The sequence below is a fragment of the Lepidochelys olivacea genome (assembly GCF_965140295.1).
Source record: "Lepidochelys olivacea isolate rLepOli2 genome assembly, chromosome: 21".
Lineage (NCBI taxonomy): Eukaryota > Metazoa > Chordata > Testudines > Cheloniidae > Lepidochelys > Lepidochelys olivacea.
The window spans coordinates 1,242,498-1,267,016 of NC_140431.1; the positions used below are offsets into that span (position 1 = coordinate 1,242,498).

Sequence of the window (24,519 nt, forward strand, 5' to 3'; positions counted from 1 at the left end):
CAGGGCTTTGTCAAGCCCGACCTTAAAAATCTCTAGGGAGGTGGTGGAATCTCCTTCCTTAGGTAACCCATTCCAGTGCTTCACCACCCTCCTAGTGAAAAGTTTTTGCCTAACATCCAACCTAAATCTCCCCCACTGCAACTTGAGACCATTACTCCTTGTTCTGTCATCTGGTACCACTGAACTGTCTAGATCCATCCTCTTTGGAACCCCTTTTCAGGTAGTTGAAAGCAGCTATCAAATCCCCCCTCATTCTTCTTTTCTGCAGACTAAACAATCCTAGTTCCCTCAGCCTCTCCTCATAAGTCATGTGCTCCAGCCCCCTAATTTTGTGTTGCCCTCTGCTGGACTCTTTCCACTTTTTCCACATCCTTCTTGGAGTGTGGGGCCTAAAACTGGACACAGTACTCATGAAGCCTCACCCATATCGAATAGAGGGGAATGATCACGCCCCTTGATTTGCTGACAATGCCCCTACTTATACAACCCAAAATGCCATTGGCCTTCTTGGCAACAAGGGCACACTGTTGACTCATATCCAACTTTTTGTCCACAGTAGCCCCTAGGTCCTTTTCTGTAGAACTGCTGCCTAGCCATTCAGTCCTTAGGCTGTAGCAGTGCATGGGATTCTTCTATCCTAAGTGCAGGACTCTGCACTTGTCCTTGTTGAACCGCATCAGATTTCTTTTGGCCCAATCCTCTAATTTGTCTAGGTCCTCTGTACCATATCCCTACTCTCCAGGGTATCTACCACTCTTCCCAGTTTAGTGTCATCTACAAACTTGCTGAGGGTGCAGTCCACAGCATCCTCCAGATCATTAATGAAGATATTGAACAAAACCGGCCCCAGGACTGACCCTTGGGGCACTCTGCTTGATACTGGCTGCCAACTAGACATGGAGCCATTGATCACAACTGTTGAGCCTGATCTAGCCAGCTTTCTATCCACCTTATAGTCCATTCATCTAGCCCGTACTTCTTTAACTTGCTGGCAAGAATACTGTGGGAGACTGGATCAAAAGCTTTGCTAAAGTCAAGGAATAACACATCCGCTGCTTCCCCTCATCCACAGAGCCAGTTATCTCGTCACGGAAGGCAATTAGGTTAGTCAGGCATGACTTGCCCTTGGTGAATCCATGCTGACTGTTTCTGATCACTTTCCTCTCCTCTAAGTGCTTCAGAATTGATTCCTTGAGGACCTGCTCCATGATTTTTCCAGGGACTGAGGTGAGGCTGACTGGCCTGTAGTTTCCCCGGATCCTCCTTCTTCCCTTTTATTAAAGATAGGCGCTACATTAGCCTTTTTCCAGTCATCCAGGACTTCCCCTAATTGCCATAAGTTTTCAAAGGTAATGGCCAATGGCTGTGCAATCACATCTGCCAACTCCTTTAGCACCCTCAGATCCAGTGCACCCGGCCCCATGGACTTGTGCTCGTCCAGCTTTTCTAAATAGTCCCGAACCACTTCTTTCTCCACAAAGGGCTGGTCACCTCCTCCCCATGCTGCAGCCCAGTGCAGCAGTCTGGGAGCTGACCTTGTTCGTGAAGACAAAGGCAAAGAAAAGCATTGAGTACTGTAGCTTTTTCCACATCCTCTGTCACTAGGTTGCCTCCCTCATTCAGTAAGGGGCCCATACTTTCCTTGGCTTTCTTCTTGTTGCTAACATACCTGAAGAAACCCTTCTTGTTACTCTTAACATCTCTTGCTAGCTGCAACTCCAAGTGTGATTTGGCCTTCCTGATTTCACTCCTGCATCCCCAAGCAATATTTTTATACTCCTCCCTGGTCATTTGCCCAATCTTCCACTCCTTATAAGCTTCTTTTTTGTGTTTTAAGATCAGCAAGGATTTCACTGTTAAGCCAAGCTGGTCGCTTGCCATATTTACTATTCTTTCTACACATTGGGATGGTTTGTCCCTGTAACCTCAATAAGGATTCTTTTAAAATACAGCCAGCTCTCCTGGATTCCTTTTCACCCTCATGTTCTTCTCCCAGGGGATCCTGCCCATCAGTTCCCTGAGGGAGTCAAAGTCTGGTTTTCTGAAGTCCAGGGTCCGTATTCTGCTGCTCTCCTTTCTTCCTTGTGTCAGGATCCTGAACTTGATCATCTTGTGGTCACTGCCTCCCAGGTTCCCATCCACTTTTGCTTTCCCTACTAATTCTTCCCAGTTTGTAAGCAGCAGGTCAAGAAGAGCTCTGTCCCTAGTTGGTTCCTCCAGCACTTGCACCAGGAAATTGTCCCCTAAACTTTCCAAAAACTTCCTGGATTGTCTGTGCACCGCTGTATTGCTCTCCCAGGAGATATCAGGGTGATTGAAGTCTCCCATGAGAGCAAGGGCCTGTGGATCCAATAACTTCTGTTAGTTGCTGGAAGAAAGCCTCATCCCCCTGGTCTGGTGGTCTATAGCGGACTCCCAGTACAATATCACCCTTGTTGTTCACAGTTCTAAACTTAATCCAGAGACTCTCAGGTTTTTCTGCAGTTTCATACCGGAGCTCTGAGCAGTCATACTGCTCTCTTACATACAATACCACTCTCCCCCGACCTTTTCTGCCCTGTCTGTGCTTCCTGAACAGTTTATATCCATCCATGACAGTACTCCAGTCATGTGAGTTATCCCACCAAGTCTCTGTTGTTCCAATCACATCATAATTCCTTGCCTGTGCCAAGACTTCCAGTTCTCCCTGCTTGTTTCCCAGGCTTCTTGCGTTTGTGTATAGGCACTTAAGATAACTTGCTGATCGTCCCGCTTTCTCAGTATGAGGCAGGAGTCTTCCACTCTCTTGCTCGTGCTTCTTCCCAGTATCCCACTTACCTCAGGGCTTTGGTCTCCTTCCCCAGGTAAACCTAGTTTTAAAGCTATACTTACAAGGTTAGCCAGCCTGCTTGCAAAAATGCTCTTCCCTCTCTTCGTTCGGTGGAGCCCATCTGTGCCTAGCACTCCTCCTTCTTGGAATGCCTTCCCATGGTCAGAGAATCCAAAGCCTTCTCTCCGACACCACCTGCGTAGCCATTGGTTGACTTCCATGATTCCTTCCACATATAAAGTAGTATAGTAATTGTACTAGCCAACATCAGTGTTCAGCTAATTGTATTAGCAAGTTGCATTGATTCTAAAGCACACCTTGTAGGGTGTTCAAGGTTTGTTCTTTTTGACTTTTAGCCTAGACAATAATTTGAAGTGCAATTCAGTTACCATTAAGAGAATTAAAAATATCTGGCCAAAGAAGTGCAGTTGATAGGATAGGGGAATAACGAGACTCTGTTAAATAGGAATCTTGGAATATCAAGATTCTACTTGGACAAATAAACAAATACTGTTTATTACTAAAAGTTAGTCTGATTCTGCTATCTGTATTTATTATATCCATCTAATCAAGTGCAGTTTCTAAGCTGTTTGCTTTCACTTGGTTGTTGGTTTGTTTTTTTTGTCCATACGGAACACAACCTGAGATAATGAAGAAGCTTCCATGGGAAAACAAAACTTTACAAACCCCTCATGAGGGTGGAGGTGTAGAGGCCCCATTCAGTTACTAAAAGTCCTTAGCAAAACCAGCTCTGACTCCAAAGAAATAAAATGGATGGGACAGTAAGGCCCTGGACAACTAGTAAATTATGACTACACCCTCAGTTTCTTAGTGCAGACTGGACTCCAGAGTCTGGATAAATGACATCTCAGTCCAGTCTGCATTCAGCATATGAAATTGGGATGATCAAATTTGATTTTCTTTGGCAGGGGCTTGCCAGAAAGCTTAGTGCTTAGTATAATAATAATAATGCAACAAACATTATACCTACTACAAGTGCAAGTTTAAGAGGCAAAGCTAGTATTTTGCTTTCAGAGGGAGATGAAAATTAGAAGAGAAAAGAAAAGTAGAACTGAAAACAGAAATAATTTCTTAGCTTATAAGATGCCACTTTGATCCTTGCATGTGCTCTGCTGTGCTTGGATTGTGACTAGTGGGGTGGACAGTAAGGGGGTGGGGATAGGGAAGGGAATTTTAGACTAAATTACACCCAAGAGTAATCATATATCATGACAAACTCTATAAACTTGTTGGGAACCACCTCTGTAACTCTGACATGAATTGGGATCAACAGAAGAAAACACCAAAGGTCAAAGGCAGAGACATGGACACTGAGTTGGGTGGGGGATGTCTACATGAGCTTGGAATGTCAGGGCATGCTTAGTAACATTAACTCCCTTGAGACTGGCAGGTCTGGATCCTGCTAGCCCTTCCCAATGCAGGAAGCACTTAAACATTGTATACATGCTTTTCAGAATTGGGGCCTCTGTGCTGATGTGGCCTCCCTGGGATCAGCCACCATGGCAGAAAATCCCAGCTAGGGCAAAGGACTAATAAAGTCTGGAGAGTGATAGAGCTGTAGCCTATTTCCAACCAGGGACAAGATCACAACAGAGTGCTAGTGACTATAGTGGTAGGTGGGGGTCATAGAACCCTAGACTCTCAGGGCTGGAAGGGACCTCAGGAGGTTCTAGTCCAACCCCCGCTCGAAGCAGGACCAACCCCAACTGAATCATCCCAGCCAGGGCTTTGTCAAGCCTGACCTTAATTATGTTATGTATTGTGAGGCAGCTCCTGCCCCACCCAGTCACCAAAAGGGCCATAACTCATAGAAATGTAGTTTACTTTTGACCAAAATGTGCAGAAAGCTTCTAAATACAAGTTATGATGCAACTATCTACTCAAAATAGTACTACTTTGGGCAGTCTGGGAAAGATTTAGCTCCAGGTGATCTATTTTATGCATTTTCCTGTGCTTTCTTTGCCTTTGGTTAAGGCAAGTCTGTAGTCACGTGAAGTATGAGCTTGTTTGTACCATGTAATGCAACAAAATAATTATTATTAGAAGGGACTGATCTGAGAGAAGTTTTTCTGTCTATTTTTGTGAAGTTATGCAGATAAGTCCTCAACCCTCAACATCAAAAATATATATTTTTGATGTTATCTACTCAGCCAGAAACATAAGTCTAAATCACACATGGTACAACTGTGCTTATCTTCTTACTGTAGCTGAGTTCAATGACAATACATGTATAACAGTGAGTCTTAGTAGAAAGGCTGTAGAATATGGTATGAATAAATCTGGTATGAATAAATCATGTGAATAAGAAAGTATAAGTATGTGTTCTTCTGGGACCCCGCCTATAATTATGAGCTACTGAACATCTCATGCAACACCCTTTGAGTTATATTTACTCACAGTAATTTGCAGATAGCTGAAACGTTTCTACTCCCCCCTCAGAATCTGTGTCTGATGTGTTCAATAAGAACAGCCTTACTGGGTCAGACTAAATGTCCATCTAGCCTAACCATCCTGTCTTCCGACAGTAGCCAATACCAAGTGCCCTAGAGCAGTGCTTCTCAAGCTTTCTGATGTGGGGGACCGGCAGTTTTTTTTTCCAATGTGCACGCAGACCGGCAGCTAATGGCTCTGGTCCGTGGACCACCACTTTGAGTAGCTCTGCCCTAGAGGGAATGAACAGAACAGGTAATCATCAAATAATCCATTCCCTGTTGCCCATTCCCAGCTTCTGGCAAACAGAGGCTAGGGACACCATCCCTGCCCATCATGGCTAATAGCCATTGATTGACTTATCCATGAACTTTAGTTATTTTTTTAACCCTGTTATAGTCTTGGCCTTCACAACATGCTCTGGCAAAGAGTGCTACAAACTTGACACTGCATTGTATGAAAAAATATTTCCTTTTGTTTTAAATCTACTGTTTATTAATTTCATTTGGTGACTCCTAGTTCTTGTGTTATGAGGAGGAGTCCATAACACTTCCTTATTTACTTTCTCACACCAGTCATGATTTTTATAGACTTCTATCATATCCCCCTTTAGTCTTTAAGTCCCAGTCTTATTAATTGCTCCTCATATGGAAGCTGTTCCATACCCCTATTAATTTTTGTTGCCTTTTTCTGAATCTTTTCCAATTCCAATATATCTTTGAGATGGGGTAACCATATCTGCACACAGTATTCAAGATGTAGGCGTACTATGGATTTATAGAGGCAATATGATATTTTCTGTCTTATTATTTACCCTTTCTTAATGATTCCCAGCATTCTGTTTGCTTCTTTGACTGCAGCTGCTCATTGAGTGGATGTTTTCAGAGAACTATCCACAATGCCTCCAAGATCTTTCTTGAGTGATAGCAGTTAATTTAGACCCCCTCATTTTATATTTATAGTTGGGATTGTTTTCCAATGTGCATTACTTTGCATTTATCAACTTCGATACTCTGTTGCTGTGCTCATCACCACCCCAGTTGCATGCATGGGCGTACCTGAAGTCTTCCCTGCTGCATTTGCATCTCTTTGTTGCATAGGTACTCTTACAGCTACCGGGCTGGAGCAGGTGCAGGACCATCATGTTAGGAACAAGATGTCCCATGCTATCTATGGCTAATCTGTTGTTGGCAAAGGATGCTTAAAGACACTGAACTGTTGCATGATTCCCTATGAGTGACTGATCATTTGCATGTTTCAGGTGCTGGCTGAAAGAGGTCCATGTTGGTAGCAGATTCTCATTTGTTTGCAAATTAGCAAACAAGTTAGCAACAATTTGCAAGTTAGCAAACAATTTGCAGTGCACATTAGCCAGAGCTACTTGCTTCTTACTACACAGAAAAATAAAGATACCTCTGAGCCCTAGGCTGCTGACTCTGGAAAAAAATGCAGTTCAAATGTTGATAGTCATATTGAGCAAGGACTTCTTGATTCACACATGGCTTGGTTCTTTAACTCTCTGGTTTGGTCAGGTCTTTTCATACCATGAATTCAAAGTAATAGTCCTAATTTATAAAGCCATCAACAAGCAGAGATGGGGCTACCTCCTAGACTATCAGATCATCTTTGATGTGTGATCATGTCTGAAAGTTTCTGTTTCTTGCCTTCAAAACTGCTCACACTGTAGCTAATAGGAGCAGGCTTAAAAATGAGAGCCTGCAGTTAGGTTACTGATACACCATAGCTGATATTTCATTCTGGTTTGTGGGATGGGAAGAAATCACTTTTCTTTTCCCAAAGCTAGTGTGTGGGGGGAAATGAGCAATGTTCACCTAGTGTGTACATGTCGCTTGCCTTCCCTGGATGTGACCAATACCCAGCTCCAGACCCCAATAATCCAGCAGTGTTAGATGTTAACATTGGCTTTACAAAGTGGGGGGGGCTGGGAACAAGCCATGGAACACAAGCAGGCATGGAGACACACAGGCTGCCAGTAGTATTTCTCTTTAAAGCAAGCTTTCAAAGTGCTCTAAAATGCAAAAGCAGAACCAGATTGGCTTGGAAATTTGTATGCTAGGAGAAGACCTAGAATAGCATCTGAGATACAGTTTTCATAGAATCATAGAATATCAGGGTTGGAAGGGACCTCAGGAGGTCATCTAGTCCAACCCCCTGCTCAAAAGCAGGACCCATCCCCAATTAAATCATCCCAGCCAGGGCTTTGTCAAGCCTGACCTTAAAAACTTCTAAGGAAGGAGATTCCACCACCTCCCTAGGCAACGCATTCCAGTGTTTCACCACCCTCCTAGTGAAAAAGTTTTTCCTAATATCCAACCTAAACCTCCCCTACTGCAACTTGAGACCATTACTCCTTGTCCTGTCCTCTTCCACCACTGAGAATAGTCTAGAACCATCCTCTCTGGAACCACCTCTCAGGTAGTTGAAAGCAGCTATCAAATCCCCCCTCATTCTTCTCTTCCGCAGACTAAACAGTCCCAGTTCCGTCAGCCTCTCCTCATAAGTCATGTGTTCCAGACCCCTAATCATTTTTGTTGCCCTTTGCTGGACTCTCTCCAATTTATCCACATCCTTCTTGTAGTGTGGGGCCCAAAACTGGACACAGTACTCCAGATGAGGCCTCACCAATGTCGAATAGAGGGGGACGATCACGTCCTTCGATCTGCTCGCTATGCCCCTACTTATACATCCCAAAATGCCATTGGCCTTCTTGGCAACAAGGGCACACTGCTGACTCATATCCAGCTTCTCGTCCACTGTCACCCCTAGGTCCTTTTCCGCAGAACTGCTGCCTAGCCATTCGGTCCGTAGTCTGTAGCTGTGCATTGGGTTCTTCCGTCCTAAGTGCAGGACCCTGCACTTATCCTTATTGAACCGCATCAGATTTCTTTTGGCCCAATCCTCCAATTTGTCTAGGTCCCTCTGTATCCTATCCCTGCCCTCCAGCGTATCTACCACTCCTCCCAGTTTAGTAGCATCTGCAAATTTGCTGAGAGTGCAATCCACACCATCCTCCAGATCATTTATGAAGATATTGAACAAAACCGGCCCCAGGACCGACCCCTGGGGCACTCCACTTGACACCGGCTGCCAACTAGACATGAAGCCATTGATCACTACCCGTTGAGCCCGACAATCTAGGCAACTTTCTACCCACCTTATAGTGCATTCATCCAGCCCATACTTCTTTAACTTGCTGACAAGAATACTGTGGGAGACAGTGTCAAAAGCTTTGCTAAAGTCAAGATACAATACATCCACTGCTTTCCCTTCATCCACAGAACCAGTAATTTCATGTGGTTAGGTGGTGAATTGAGCCTTCCTTTTACCCTGATGTGAGTTGTTCTTCATCTCCTATTAAAGCTGTTTGACTTTAAATAAATAATTAAATATTAATTGGGCCACAAGGAGCATCATTCTACAGTGCAGTGGTTGGGGTACTCAGCTAGGTTGTGGGCCAGTCTGGTTCAATCCCCTTTCTAATGTATTCTATAAGTACATTAGAAGCAAGAGGAAGACCAAGGACAGGGTAGGACTGTTACTCAAGCGGGGGGAAATAACAGAAAATGTGGAAATGGCAGAGGTGCTTAATGACTTTTGTTTCAGTTTTCAGCAAGAAGGTTGGTGGTGATAGGACATCTAACATAGTGAATGCCAGTGAAAATGAGGTAGGATCACAGGCTAAAATAGGAAAAGAACAAGTTAAAAGTTACTTAGACTTCCAGTCCTGTGATTTTGTTTGATGAGAAGGGATTTGAGCAGTGATTGCCTACCTCAAGTGATCACCTATCTCTAACTACTGGGCTATAAGTTATTCTAATGTGGGGCTGCCTTGGTCTTGCCTCTGGAAGCCGTTCCACTTTTAATTAACTAGTAACAGCCAAAGCAGAAGTCAAGTGTAAGAAGCCCTCCATGATAGTGGGGTTTGGGTACTTACCTTGGCTGTTGGAGGCTGTGGGTCAGTTCCTCCTGTTCTGGGGCAGGGAGTTGAGCGAGCTGTTTCTCTTGAAATTGTTTTAATTAACTATTAACTGGGCCAAGCTTAGTCTGGGAAGCCCTGTATGGTATAGGGGTTAGAGTATGCTACTGGGGTGTGGGAGATCCTGGTTCAGTTCCTCCTGCTGCCTTGTGCCTTTTCTCTTGAAGCTGTTTCACTTTAATTAAACTATGAATTGGGCCAAAGGACATCTCCCGAAAGAGCTGCCTTCTGTGGTGTAGTGGTTGGGGCTCTTGTATGGCATGTTAGAGACCCTGGTTCAATCCTTGTTGTGGGTAAGGGGTTTACAACACATATCAGTTGCCTCTGGGGCTGTTTTATTTAAATATTCCTTGAGCTACATTAAAAAAGCGAATCACTCTTTTGTCCCCTGCGGCTAGGCTACCCACCCGGGCAGTGGGAGACCCCAGGTCCAACCCCTCCTCTGCAAGGGGTTGGACCAAGGCTCTCTCACCTCCCAGGGACCCTCCCAGCTAGCCCCCCAGCCACCACCCCTCCCTCCTCCCAGGCCCACCCCTCACCCCACCTATGAAGTGAGCGATCTCTGTTCAAACCCCCTTCTGTTTCCAGAAGGACAAGGGCCTCCTGCAAACGCAAGGGGACCTAAACAGGAACCTCCCACTTCCCTCCTGGGAGGCAGGACAGCCTTCTCCAATCCTTTTGAAACAGCTAGAGGAAGGATTTGAAGCAGCATCTCCCACTGCCAAGGCAAGCACCGAACCACTGGACTATAGAGTGACCCTAGCTCAGGGAGTGGCTTGATTCCTAGTTAATTAAAGTAGACCAGCTTCAAGAGGCAAGAGCTGAAATCCCTTCTCCTCAGAAAGGAGGAGTGGGATTTGAACCAGGTCCTCCAACATCCTAGGTGGGGCCCAAACCACCAGGCTATTCAGGGCTTCATGGGGGGGAGCTTTGACCATTTAATAGTTTATTAAAGTGGACAAGCGTCAAGAGAGGCAATCTCTGCTCAACCCAGAGCAGGGAACTGAACCAGCATCTCCAGCAGCCCAGGCTAGTACCTGAACCATCAGGTTATACAGCAAGTGTTATGAATAAGGCTTGTTTTGGCCCAATTAATAGTTAAATAAAGGGGACAAGTGTCAAGAGGAGAGGCAGTTTTTACTTACCTCTTTCCTCAATCCAAGGTGAGGAACTGAACCAGCATCTCCAGCACCCGAGGCTAGTACCTGAACCACCAGGCTATGCAGGAACTGTTGTGAAAGGGACTTGCTTTGGCCCAATTAATAGTTGATTAAAGTGAACCAGAGTCAAGAGAAAAGCAGCCTGCTTCTTGAATCCTTTCTTCTCATCAAGCATAGAGAAGGAATTAAGCTGCCGCCACCACCACCAATCCAGACAGGCATCCTGACCAGCAGGCTAAATAGCATTGCTTACAGAACAGCTTTGATGTGGACCATTTAATAGTTCATTAAACTATTACACAGCTTCAAGAGAAAAGGCAATGCAGTGTCTGCTCAACTCCCTTTTCAGAGTAAGGGAGCAGGGAGAGGGACTGAACCCACTCCTTCAGCATGTGAGGCCAGTACCCACACCACCAGGCTAAGCACAGGGTAGTGTAGCTGAGATTTGCTTTGCCTCAATTAATAGTCAATTAAAGTGAAACAGCATGAGATGGAAAAGAGCTCAGAGCTCAAATCCCTTCTCCTCAGCAAGCAAGAGGGGAATTAACCCAACATCTGTAGCACCCCATGTGAGTACACTAATCATGGGGCTGTAAGAAGGCTTCTTACAGAGCAACACTGCTTTGACCTAAGTAGGAGTTAATTAAAGTGGAACAGCTTCAAGAGTAAAGAAGCTTGCTGTGCACATTCCTTCCCCACAGCAAGAGGATAGAGTTGCCAACCCTTCAGGATTGGCCTGTAGTCTCCAGGAATTAAAGATCAACCTTTAATTAAAGATTATGTCATGTGATTAAATCTCCAGGAATACGTCTGCCCAAAATTGGCAACCCTAGAACCAGAACCATTACCACTACCCTCCTAGCCAAGTATTTGCACCACCAAGCTACACAGGGCTTTTTAAAAATGAGTTTTGTTTTGGCCCAATTAATAATTAATTAAAGTGGAACAGCTTCAAGACAAAAGACACTTACCGTGCAAATCCCTTCGCCTCAGAAAGGGATTGACCAGTACTACCACCATCCCAAGGAAGTACCCTAACCCCAGGGCATGCAGAAATGAGCCTTGCTTTGGCCCAATTCATAGTTCAGTAAAGTGGAACAGCTTCAAGAGAAAAGACTGATGGAGCCCCACAGCAGAATAATTGATACCCCAGCAGTTAGGCCATTCACTGGGGATGTAGGCGATCACTGCTCAACCCTCTTTTCATCAAGCAGAAGGGGGATTGACTCATACTCTCCCATAGTCTGGGAGAATCCCCAAAGCAAGGGACTACAGGCTGAGTTTTACAGCTTCTGTGGCCCAATTAATATTTAATTGAAGTGTAACAGTGTCAATAAGAGCAGTTCACACTAGACTTCCTTTTAGCTCAGCAATTAAGGCACTCACTTGCGAGATGCCAGACCCCCTTTTACATGCTTTCTATTCATGAAGCAGATGGGGAAGTGACCCAGGGTCACCCACATCCCAGCTGAGGACCCAAATAAGTGGGATAAGGGGTAGACAGCAGGTTTCTGCCTCCTTCCCCCACCCACTGGTTTTGTATGGCTTTGGGTGGGAACTTGACAATCTCACAAGACAGGGGTTAGGCACCTAAGTCACCTGATTCCAGGAGACGGGTTCCTGGCTGTGGATTGCATGCAGAGATAAGGATCAAGCTCTGTGAAAGGCTGGGCTTAATGCCCCCTCCCTCCCTCGGTAGCCTCTCCCAGTGGCTAGGCTAGGTGGCTCCCTGCCTAGCATGCTGGCTTTTGTAGTTCCCATTCTTAGGTGCCTGTCTCTCCCCATTCATTGAAGAGGGAGCCTAAGCACCTACCTCAGACTTAGGGGATCCCATTGTTCTTCCAATGAGTGAGGGGTGGCCACACCTAAGTCCCTTTGTGCTGAGCCAGAGGGGAACTGAGATCAGGTCTGGGCTCATATTACAGCCAAACATCAGTAAAACTGTACAGGAGCTGGGACTGGGCATGACTCAGGTGAATAGCCCTGAGACCAAAGAAGAGGGGTTGTTCAGTTCACACCAGACACATCACTAAGTCCCTGAGAGCTGAGAGTGGGCATGCTTTGTTACTGCCATGAGCACTGAGATCAGGGTGGGCAGTGCAGGTTAGACACCATCAGGACAGCCCACAGCCTCACCCCCAAAACCCCGGGTGGAGAATTGAGAACAAACAGTCTCAATGTATGCCCCAGACACAGAGCCCTGAGACTGGGTGTTGGGGTGTCTAATTGGGTGTGTGAGAGGCGCTGTGGAGCTCCCTTTCCTCTGCACACCTGTGTGTGTGTGGAGAGAGAGAGAGAGCGTGAGATCTCTAAACTCCTTCTCCACCCACTTCTGTGGGTGCTCAGCTGCTGTGTTCAGCCATCTTTTCCTCATGCCACTTAAACCTGAAGTGGAGTCACATATACTGACAGCGTGAATGTTTGGCAGTATAAGGCACATGTCCAGTTCCTGCTGCCACTCTGTGAGTGGGAATGCATCTCTTCTTTTGGCCAACACCAGTTTTGAAATCAAATTCATCTACCCCAAGAATAGAGCAATATTTTGGGCACATCAGTGCAACCTCTTGAGTCCATGCTCCCCCATTAGCATCCAGTTTACTTTGCGTGTTTGCTTTGCATGAGCAAAATGCAAGAACATGAGTGAATCTCCTTTCTCATTATCTGCTTTTAATTCTGGTATTGCAGAATGGGGCTTTTTAAATAACATTACATTTTAGTCATGTACTATCGTGGAGAAAGAAAACAAAGTTGATTTCTTACTAGCAATGTGGAGAATACTGCTCTTAAATCCTCTAAACTTAATTTAACGCTTTATTGATAAATGCAAAGATGTATTCTGGTTTATGCACATACAGTTGAAGGCAGAAACTAACCCAGTGTCAAAGCAATTATTTATGTTTGTGATGCATTTTTATTGATAGAAAATATGACAAGGCATTTTTATGAAACACAGCATTCTTTGTGCTGGCTTCAGTGGCTTTTTGTATCTGTTGGTGCTGTTCAGCTAAGAAAACAACATAATGTTTATCGGTATGCTGCCTAGCACTATGTTTTCTGGAGTCAAATTCTTTTTTTCCCCTTTGCCCCTGGAGGTGCTCATGCTCTGGTGTGTATTGACATTGAACAGCTTCTTCATGTATTCTAAAGATACTAACTGCTCTCAAGTATGTAAAGGAGTCCTGGATTTGAATGTAAACTACAGTGCAGTCTGAAACACTGATTTAATAAACTTCAGTTTCCTGGCATGGAACAATGTGTCTCATTTTGTCTTTTCTCTTTCTGACCACTCTTAGGTCAATAGAACATACTGCTGTGGAACCTACAGAGCAGGTCCGATGCGGCAGATAAGTCTTGTTGGAGCAGTAGATGAAGAAGTTGGTGACTACTTCCCAGAATTTCTTGATATGTTGGAGGAATCTCCATTTCTGAGAGTGAGCATTATACTGTTGTAGTAATTTTATTTTGTTTAAATTGTTTATTATCAAACATAAATGTCTTAACACTTCTAACTTACAACTTAAAGTTGCTAAATAATGAGAGAATTTCCATCTCCATTCAGATGGTGATGAACTTTCAAACTACCTTACTAAGGATGCTGTTAAAATCTATTCTCTGTTCAAAGAAGTAGATACTGAAAGGAGATTAATTTAGAGGCTACAGCAATCAGTCATTTAACTGGAGAAATTATTGGGCTCTTGTTGCGTGTCTGTTTCACAATGGCCTACTCTCTAAAAGCTGAATAAGTTAACTATATCATTGATGGAATATAACATTTCATCTCTAACAATAAGGTTTGGTTTCTGTATAGTTCTCTTAGTAATGAACTTGAGCCAGTGCTTATCAAAATTTTAACTGTTGTCCATTTGACATAGCTTTTTGTGTTTTTAGATGACTTTGCCCTGGGGCACTCTTTCTAGCCTCCAGCTTCAGTGCAGGTCACAAAGTGATGATGGCCCCATAATGTGGGTGAGACCAGGAGAACAGATGATCCCGACAGCAGATATGCCAAAATCACCATTCAAACGGCGCCGGTAACATTATTTTCCTTTAATAGAAAAGCAGATCACAGCTAGATAAAGTACTAGCTATTCTAAGGTCTTAACGTTGGTCCTCATTGTGAGTGAAATTAGTTTTTCAAAAGGTAAACTTCATGGCTTTCTTAAATTTTCCATGTGACTTCATTCCTTTTGCTGTAGAACCAAGCAGTCCAGTTATTTAAGCCAAACTAACATGTTGCCTGTGTTCCATATAAGTGCAGTTGAGTTCAAGGTTTCCTCGACATTGACAGCTCTATATATTGCCTGTTTGACAGATCTCTTGGGTTCCTGAACATAGGAACAGCCAGACTGGGTCAGACCAGTGGTCCATCTAGCCCAGTATTCTGTTTTCCAACAGTGGTCAGTGCCAAGTGCTTCAGAGGGAACGAACAGATCAGGCAATCATTAAGTGATCCATCTCCTGTTGTCTACTTTCTACTTCTGCACTGCGTTGGAGAAGTACACCAAATACTAGCTTTTTCACAGACAGAAGTCCCTACACTGCATTAAAGGCTGGTCCTAATGCTAGTTATTTAAGCAGTCTTGGTAGTGGTTGCCTTCTCAAGGAATACTGTACTCCAGAGGAATATTCTCTTAACTACTTAAATCTCCTCAGCTGCCCTCATTGAAATGTTGCATGGGTAAGGTCCTTTCTCTGGATTTGCATTCCACTATAATTTTTTTTAAAAGGTTACTATTTGAGGGACCATATCACTATGACTCATGACTTCCCTTCACTGTGTTACAGAAGCAAATGACAAACATCTTCAGTGCTGTGCTGAAGCCAGCAAGTACAAAATTATGCCATTATTTTTGTAACTGGGTGGGGGAAACGAAGGGTATAATTTTTTTGCCAAAGAGAAATATTCTTGTCCTCTTAAAAAAAAATAAAAATAAAAAAGCTTTGATTGTGAATCTTTAAAATTGCTCTTGCCAATGACAGTTTTTTGTCTAACACTTTGATTAACTACACAGCAGTAGTTAAATTGCTTTGACAAAGCCGTCCATCCTCTAGAGTCCAAGAAAACTCCAAATGGACAATCTAACTCTGCAGTTATAAATGAATTGTTAGTAGTGTTAATTTTGTTTAAATTGCTTTTTATTTTAATCTCTAAAATTGTAATTTTTCAAGTTCTGAGTAAAACCATTAACATCTACCTCCCACCAGCTGCTTGAAATCCAAGAGGCAAATTTCCCTTCAATTTTCCTGTGGAGTGTTTTGTGCAACCAATCTTGGGGAGAGAAATAATTGGAATCATGTTTTCATCACAGCTTTAAGCAGAAAACCCAATATGTTCTCTCTAGATAACTTAATATTTTTAAGCATCTGTATTTTAAATTGAATTTTTAAGTATGGCACAATTCTTGTCGTTCAAAGGATAATAAAACATCACAATGGGACTGTTCAGAGGTCGACTAAAGAGTTCACATTTTTCCAAATATATAGTATACCTAATGTCCTTTTTAATTGTTGTCTTTTCCTCAATCTGGATTAAATCTATCTGGACTAATTAGGGCTATAGATTTGTAACAGCAGGACATAAATTACGTATAGCATGATTTTCCCATTTGTTGTTGTTTTTTTAATGTCTATGATTCACTCCATACCAGCAGCTCATGTCCTGCCGGGCTGGTCATGGCTCCCAGCTCCAGGCGTTGCAATTGGCTGCACAGGGTCCAAGAACTGTTCAGGTTTGTCCCAGCCGTCCCTCCGCCATGGTGGGGATAGGAGGTGGATTAAACCTTCGTGGCACTGCGACCTGGCATACCAACTCGCAATGCCCAGAGCAGGGAGCCAGGCTCAGCCCCACCTGGCACAGGAGCCACCAAAGCACAGGCATGAGGTGAGTGTAAGGCAGGCTCCTTCTCAATCCTGGGGCCCAGCCCTCAGATATACGGGAGTTGCTGCTGGCTGGGATGAGTGCAGGGTGGCTCACTCTCCAGTCCCATCCCCCCCACCCCAGTCCTCCCCTCTGCACCAGGTGGGTGGCTGGGATGGGGGCTGCAGTTCTTGGTTGGAGGGTGCTGCTGGAGGTGGTTGATGCCCCTTCATTTATTAGGGTATCTTATCAAAAATCTCAGAGCCGTCACAAAATCCATGACTCTTCCTAAATTTACCATGAGTGCTTTGTGACTTTTTGATTTAAAAAAAATGCCATGACAAATCTGCAGCACTAACTATACTTAAATCTTTGAATACCAATTTGATACGTAATACATATAGCAAAAGCAAAGAGAGCATTTTTGATCTTGGATTTTGAATGCTACAGGACACTAGTAGTATTTCTTCAAAATTACCTTAATACATGTACAGATAGGAAAGCTGTACCATTCATCTCATCTCTGAGTAGTCTGGAACATCCTTTTCCCTCCTCTCTTCACCCCACTTTATAGATCAATGAACGAAATAAAAAACCTCCAATACCTACCTCGGACCAGTGAGCCCCGTGAAGTTCTCTTTGAAGACCGAACAAGAGCCCATGCTGATCATGTAGGTCAGGGGTTTGATTGGCAGAGTACAGCTGCTGTAGGAGTGCTGAAAGCTGTACAGTTTGGTGAATGGTAAGTGTGACTGAATTTTGTAACCACTCCAGTTGTATTTGAGACTGACTTCCTTTTATAAAAGGGAGAAAATGTGAAGTATCGGTTGAATAGCAGCCTAGTTATATAAATTGTTTAAAACCAAATGACTTGTGACTATTCAAATGCTGTGTAAAGTCTGTAAAACATAATCCAGTAAATACATAACTCTGGCAACTTTTACTCCTACTTTCTTCTCCCTCCTGAGTCCAGCGCAAAAACTGTGTTAACATGGAGTATTTTGCAGATAACTTGCATGATATGCAGTGTAGGCCACTGTATCTGGTGCATCCTGCATGTTTTTTCCTTCATCTCCTAATTGATTATAAGTTCAATTACATAAACAGAATATTGTCAGGTCAATTGTTCATTTGTGATGGTACCGACAATATTTTTCTACCTCCTGGATCCAGGGCATTGCTGGTAACTAAGTTCTGGGAAGAAATCACAGGGAATTTGAGTTGGGAATGTTGTCTGTAGCAATTACAGTAGAAATTGGACAGCAGGAACAGTGTCATCAGCAACAATATTGTCCAAGATTAAATAAACAGTGCCAATGTTTCCCTTGCCCTATGTTTCAAATCCATTGAACAAGCAATATCTACTTATATGGTCCCCATCACCATAGTATCTGAGTGTCCTACAAATTTTTCTTTCCAGTATTCCTTTAAAATATAGATATTAGGCCAATTATAAAATAGGAGAATTGAGGCAGAGTGACTTTTCAAAAGTCACACAATTTGGAATTGAACCTACCCCTCTGGAGCCATAGTGCAGTCTCTTTTGCTATGTAAAGTTCAAGTCAAAGAAAATGAAGCAATTCAGGAATTGAGGTCGGATCTGTGGAGTCTAAAGAATATGCATATACTAATGTTACTGTACTAGTTGAGATGCTGAGGGACTTATTACCCAGTAGAAAACTATATAATAGGTATTTTCTTTATGGTAACTCTTGCTTTCCAGAGCTGTAACCACAAATTCTTTAAAACTCAGTCTTGACAATCTTCATCTCTAGGAGTGTCCAACCTCGAATAACCAAAGATGTGGTTTGTTTCCATGCTGAAGACTTCACTGATGTGGTACAGAGACTTCAGTTAGACTTGCATGAACCTCCAGTGTCACAGGTACTGTGTTCCTTAGTTGCAACTTATTTCCAGCATTTTGGAAATAGCTTCAAAAGTAGCATATTTATGAATTTTTAAAAAATTAGTGTTAGTCAAATGTTTGAAATAAAGGTAGAAATAGTGGTTCTAGGCTTGTGACTAGAGCTATTTATCTCCAGTTCTTGTTTTAGTGGTGGTAGGCTCACCACATGATAGTCATGGGTTTTGATCCTAGCATGATCAAGTGTCACAAAGCTCCTTCCTTCATGAGACAAGGAACCAAGAAGTCTTGAGTATGGGTTACAGGAATTTCACATAATTTGGGTTTCCATTCCCCCAACTTGCTTCAGACTCCTTCTGACATAAACGAAGTTTTGGTCTCCTAGTGCCAGACCAACCACACCCAGCTGTCTGGTAATGCCAGGTCAAAAGCTTCTTATTGAAGCTCTAATTCTTGTTTTAAGACCTGCCTGTGACCCCATAATGCTGTGGCAATGGGTCATTATTTGTTACCTCATAGGTGCGCACAGCACTTCATAGTGAAACATTAAAGATTTGTTCTTGCCGCAAGTAGCTTCTTAACTGAAGTTGTATTCTTTAAAGAGTAGTCACAATCTAATGGGTTGCTGGACTGAAAGTGTACTCTTCAATCTAAGTGTATGCCCAGCTTTGGACCTTGCATACAGCTTAGCAGTAACTTTCCCCTTTCTTCCCCTCAGTGTGTTCAATGGGTGGATGAAGCCAAGCTAAACCAAATGAGACGGGAAGGCATTCGCTATGCTAGAATCCAGCTGTGTGACAATGACATCTACTTCATCCCTAGAAATGTCATTCATCAGTTCAAAACAGTGTCAGCGGTCTGCAGTTTAGCCTGGCATATAAGGCTCAAACAGTACCATCCTGTGGGGAAGTCTTGTCAAAATGCAGAAAGCAATTCAAACATGAACAGTAATATCCCTGAAAAGACAGAATCAGAAGGTGAACCCCAATGTGTGAGTGTAAAAACAGAGTCTGAGGAACCAGGTGTAGAAATGCAGCTTACAACAGGGGCACCATCCTGCTCCTCAATTTCATCAATATCGGGACTTGTTCTGCAACCAGATCAGGTGGCCCAGCCTCTTCCAGTTTTTAAACTAGAATCTGATCAGCAACATAATCCACAGGATCACACAGAAGAGTCTGTGTGATATGTACATAGTCAAACATTTTTTAACAACTTTTTAAAATTTTGATGTGAAGTTATAGTTTTATAACTTGCTTATGTTTTATTGGAGAAATCTTGCCTATAATTCTATAAAGAAAGGTGACATTCCAAAATGTCAAGCATATCTTTTTTACACAGATTATGCAAAAGTTCAAGTTGTATTTTACTCCCATAGTACAGCATGTAATAGTGGTCTACCACTTCTTTCTGTTTAAATGAGGTAATAATTCAGTATCTCCTCTTCAAAATCAGAATGGAATTCCTCCAAGCGCTAAAAGTCATTGAACTATCTTGGAAAATCTAACCCCCCCTGCTTAATTTTTTCTTTAGCCTTCACCATAAAAGGATGGCTTCTGCAGAAGACCCCCCCATCTGATTTTAATTGCTAAAATCAAAGAGAAAGCACAGCACTTTTGATGATCAGTGATGTTTTGGTCTGTCCTTAAATTCCTGGTGGATACTAAAATTACTAGATGTATAGATCTTTTAATTTTTAATTGTTAAACAGTTCATAAAAGGGTGAAGTGTGACATCTCATCCTGTTGAAATGTAATCACTTAGACACAATACTTTCCATAGTACTGCTTGTAATGTTTGATGTGAAGATTTTGCTTCCTAAATACATCTTTCCTGGACATGACTAATTCTAGTGTTAATTTTTTTTTAAAGGCAGTCTCATGGAGGTAACTGCATTCTTGTCTGAGCACTTTAAAGCATTAAATTACTAACAACCTTGGCAGCTTGTTTTGATAAATTCACAATAAGCATCTGATGGAAAACATCCTCTCCCTGGTACTGATGCACTTAATCTAATAGAGTTGGGTCAGTGATAACTGATTTATATTGGTTGTCCTTATTCTCTGAAGTTCTGTATTGCTATTTCAAAATAAAATATTATGGCATTGGGTTGCTGTTTCCACTTGTAGCTCTTGGGTACCCTGGTGCTGTGTTTGAAACATCAGTGACACAAGCTAATATGTTGTTGAGTGTCATCTGCTGACATAGTTCTTTTTACAGTCTTATGATATTTCTGAATGTTCGTGTGATCTGTATTTGACTTTCACTCACCACTTATATAACAACGGTCTTTTCTAGTCATCAGAAAGAAGAGTCCCCCCCACACCTAGGATACAAACTTGATTTTGGTGCCACTGAAGTTGTCCCTGGACAACTTCTTTGTTCTAATCCTCACGGGGGTAGGAGAGAGATTTCTAACACTATATTAGAATAAGGAAAAGAAAAGATGCTGTGTTATTAGTTCTGGGTGCATCAATTATGAATCTTCTCTTTAAAAAGGTTCTGAAATATGTTAATCTGTTATTATAAATATTACTTTGTGCAATATTGTTTTGTGTAGACTTATATGCATCTTAGCACCTCAATATAGAGGTCACAATTTTAAACTGATAGCAAAATAATCATCAGAAAATACTGCAGTGATTAGTTAGAATCTGTATTACTCCTTATATATGTATATGTATGTATTGTCTTCAGTACAAAAGTGAAGACAAATTAGAAAATATTTCAGACTAATTTACAGATTGAAGTGGTGGTGACTTGTTTAGTAATCTGTGTAAATAAGGTGTTAGAATGGAAAGCTTTTATGAAAAGTAATATGATTCATGCAGGGGTATAATTTAATTTTAGCAAAAATTCTAGATTATCAAAGCTGGTTCAGAAACAGGCCCTCTGTTCTCTGGCATTTTTCCCACTTTTTTGTTGAGAAGAATTTTATAGAGCTTTAATGGGTTGTGCAAAGTAAAATTCTTCACAGGCAATATTGGTTTCAGTGCCTCTTTCATGTTCCTGCTGGTTAATATTATGTTAGTGTTATTCTCCCTTTCTTTTTTTAACTCACTCTGCTTGTCTTCCATGTGCTATTCATTGGTCATGTCAAAGATGGTATTATCATCTCTAAGTCATTGTTAACTAATAAGGTGATTGTCCCTTGACAGTCAGCACTGTGTATAATCACTCAGGAACTGACATATCTTCAAAGACCTTACAATTGAAGGAAAAGCTATTCATCCCTTTATAAAACCAATTCTCCCCATATATATTAAAATGCAAAAATTAAACATACTTAGGCTAAAAAGCTTCACAATTTAAGACGCATTATGCACCATTATTTTTTATTTGTATTCCTCTAGAGCTTGAAATAAAATGAAAAGAGAGACATATAATTTGTAAATGGGTATTGGAAGTATCTCTCTGTAAATTATATTAAATAGCATGCTTTTAAACTAATGCATACAATAGACCAGCAGAGTGCTTCACACTGCTTTCAAAACAGGGTCCTACTTGTATGAAATAATCTGTTCTTTCTAAAATATCAAGAAAATGCTTCTCACTCTTACTTCTGTGGATTGAATGTCTTTAACCACTGTACCATACTTTCCTTTTACTCAGTTTACTAGTTCAAAACCTAAAGTCAAGTTGATGTCCTCCTCTTCATTATAAATTAGTCATAGAATGATTTGGATAACGTTGCTATTCTTTTGATGTTATTTGTCAGCCTGAGGTAGAGATGAGCAGATTTTTGTTTCAGAAAAAATTTAATGAAGCTTTTAATTTTCTTATAACTTTTTCTTAATTTTGCCTGTACAAATTTTAATCTTTACTTAAGTACTAATGCAACTTTTGAAACATTTGCAAAATCCAAAATTACCACACTTCTTCCAAGCTTGATTCCAAATCCAGCTCATCTCTAAATATAGCTATGGAAAATTGCATATGAAATCCATGGCTAAATCTGTTGCCTATTAGATTGTATCTATAATTCTGAAATCAGTGAATTACAGGTGGAATAATACCTTTGGATGTGCAGTACTCTAAACTGGTCAGCACTACAAATGGATTACTGAATAACAAATATGAAGAATACAGATGTCATACTTAATGCTTTGTGAGAAATCAAGTGACAGATGGACAAGTTAATTTTTCCAGTATAATATTGGGCAAGTCAAATCTTTGGCTAGTTTTAAGAGTAAAATATTTGCAAGTAATTGGTGGAAAATGGCAATTTCTGATTGACTTATCACTCACTCAAAGATTTCAGAAGATAGTTCATTAAATTCAGTGATAATCTAATGCCTATATTCTTTATGCAAGCATATCTCAAATTCAATTGGCAAGAATATATCATTATAGCAACAGCTGTCAATAGACTGAGGACTTATGGATATGATGAAATAGAACTATACATAAAGATGGAATAAATTTCAGAACAGTCTTTGTCACATTTTGATAATATTCCTCTAGAATTCATTCATATATCAGGTCAGCTGGTGTGATTTATAATAATTCCATTGACTTCGGTGGAGGTAAATCATCATAGCTCCACTGCCCTGTCTTTTAGAAACCTATGGGTTTGGTTGACGTCTGGAACTGAAATTTAGAATACTCTCTCACCTTGAAACCAAGTCAGATTTTTAACAGCAGTAGTCCAGGAACATGATACTAGAGAGCATAACTAGCTCTAAGGGCAGGTCTACACAACAGCCGGGATCACTGCTCAGCGATCGATCCACTGGTGGTCCATTTAGCAGGTCTAGTAAAGACTCGCCAAATCGACTGCAGATTGCTCTCCAGTTGACCCCTGTATTCTACCCGCGATGAGAAGAGTAAGGTAAGTCGACAGGAGGGTTTCTCCCGTCAACCCCCCCACGGTGTAGACCCCGTGGTAACTCGACCTAAGGTGCGTCGACTCCAGCTATGTTATTCACATAGCTGGAGTTAGGTGGACTTACTGTGGTAGTGTAGACACAGCCTAACATGGAAGCGTGGGCTTGGCTTCTGTTTTAAGCACAGCTTACAATTCCTTTATTAGCAGCGAAGGAAAACTGTAAACTGGGATAAAGGTGAAGGGCCAGAGATCAGTTAGCCAAGTAATTATAATATCACATTTTCCTCTCCCTTGGGTGTCCTAATTCTTTCTGTGCAGAAACTTGACCTGTTTTAAAAGTACTTTGTGAAACCAATAGTTCAATGCTCTATTGTTGACATGTTTTCTTCCAAGAAGATGGACCACTCACTAAAGTGTTCTGTGGGGATATGTAATAAAGTCGTTATTAATCTATACCTTTTGCCACATAGAAAAACAGTTAATCTGTCAACTGTTTTCCTACGTGAGTACTTAGTCCCAGTCTCTTGACATAATTCTATTTTGTTAGAGCTGCAGGATGGATGGGAGTTCAAGACCTTCATTTTGCTCATTCTGCCATTCACATGCTTGAATTTTACTGAGTGATAAGCACTTTACATTTATTGTTATAAATGCTAAGTGTATGTAGCCATATTGGTTGTTTTTAAAGGGCATGAGGTGTGGGAGGGATATTATCTTCAGCTCCTGAAAAGGGACCTTTTTTTCACCTGAAGGCTTGTACTGTAAATGAACTTACGCTGGTCTAAAAGAAGATTTCCCAACAATGTTATGGCCTTACGTTACCTTCCAGTAATATAAATAATTGTTATGATCAAATAGCACATGTAGCTGAGGAGCTAATATTATTATAGCACTCTTCAATTGTCTAAAGAAATACTTATACTTCTAATTTCTTTGTACAACATGTAAAGAGATTTCTTATATGATTTTGTGATTTAATTTGATTGGCAGCTAATATATTTTCTGTGGGTTTAAATGTATCTAAGTTGTCTGCATACAGAGGACATGTACAATTGCCTGGAAGACTGTTTGCTTTGTGCGACCCTAGTATATTTATTGACATTTAACAGAAAAGTTTTAAAGAGGTTTTTATAATGTGTAGTGTAAACAGAACCTCTATGTGAATAATCCTCTAACCAGTGTATTTCTTTTAGTAGCTGACTGTACAAGCGTGTCAAACTGTTAAGCTATTTCTTTGTAAAATAGTACAATGGAATGCATAGATTTTTTTCCTGTAAAGTATTTTTTTAATAAACCTGATTTCGTCCTTTACTTCAGTCTCTCATCATATAAATTTCTTTAAATTAATAGCAGTAACTGTCTTCTGAGCAATTGCAAATGTTTACAATATAAAACTATCTTTTCCTCGAGATACCTCTGAATGCTTTCTTCAAAGATCGGTAACGCAGGCAGTATCAGAGGTTGATTTTGTCCCCATGACTCCTCTCACCTTCCTTTTTTATCTCCAGTGGTTAGCTAGCGTTGCACTGGGATCACTTTGAAGCATGCTGCAA

The 24,519-nt window shown here is 41.6% G+C and overlaps 1 protein-coding gene across 1 annotated transcript in view; it reads left to right on the forward strand.

Moving 5' to 3' along the window:
- RSBN1 (round spermatid basic protein 1) overlaps positions 1-24,277 on the forward strand; it is a 56,328-nt gene extending 32,051 nt beyond the window's left edge. The window contains exons 3-7 of the mRNA XM_084610866.1: positions 13,711-13,848; positions 14,306-14,448; positions 16,849-17,016; positions 18,050-18,158; positions 18,857-24,277. Of these exons, the coding sequence (XP_084466992.1) occupies positions 13,711-13,848; positions 14,306-14,448; positions 16,849-17,016; positions 18,050-18,158; positions 18,857-19,324 (1,026 nt within the window). The 3' untranslated portion in view covers positions 19,325-24,277. The remainder of the gene's footprint in view (positions 1-13,710; positions 13,849-14,305; positions 14,449-16,848; positions 17,017-18,049; positions 18,159-18,856) is intronic.
- The last annotated feature ends 242 nt before the right edge of the window (positions 24,278-24,519 follow it).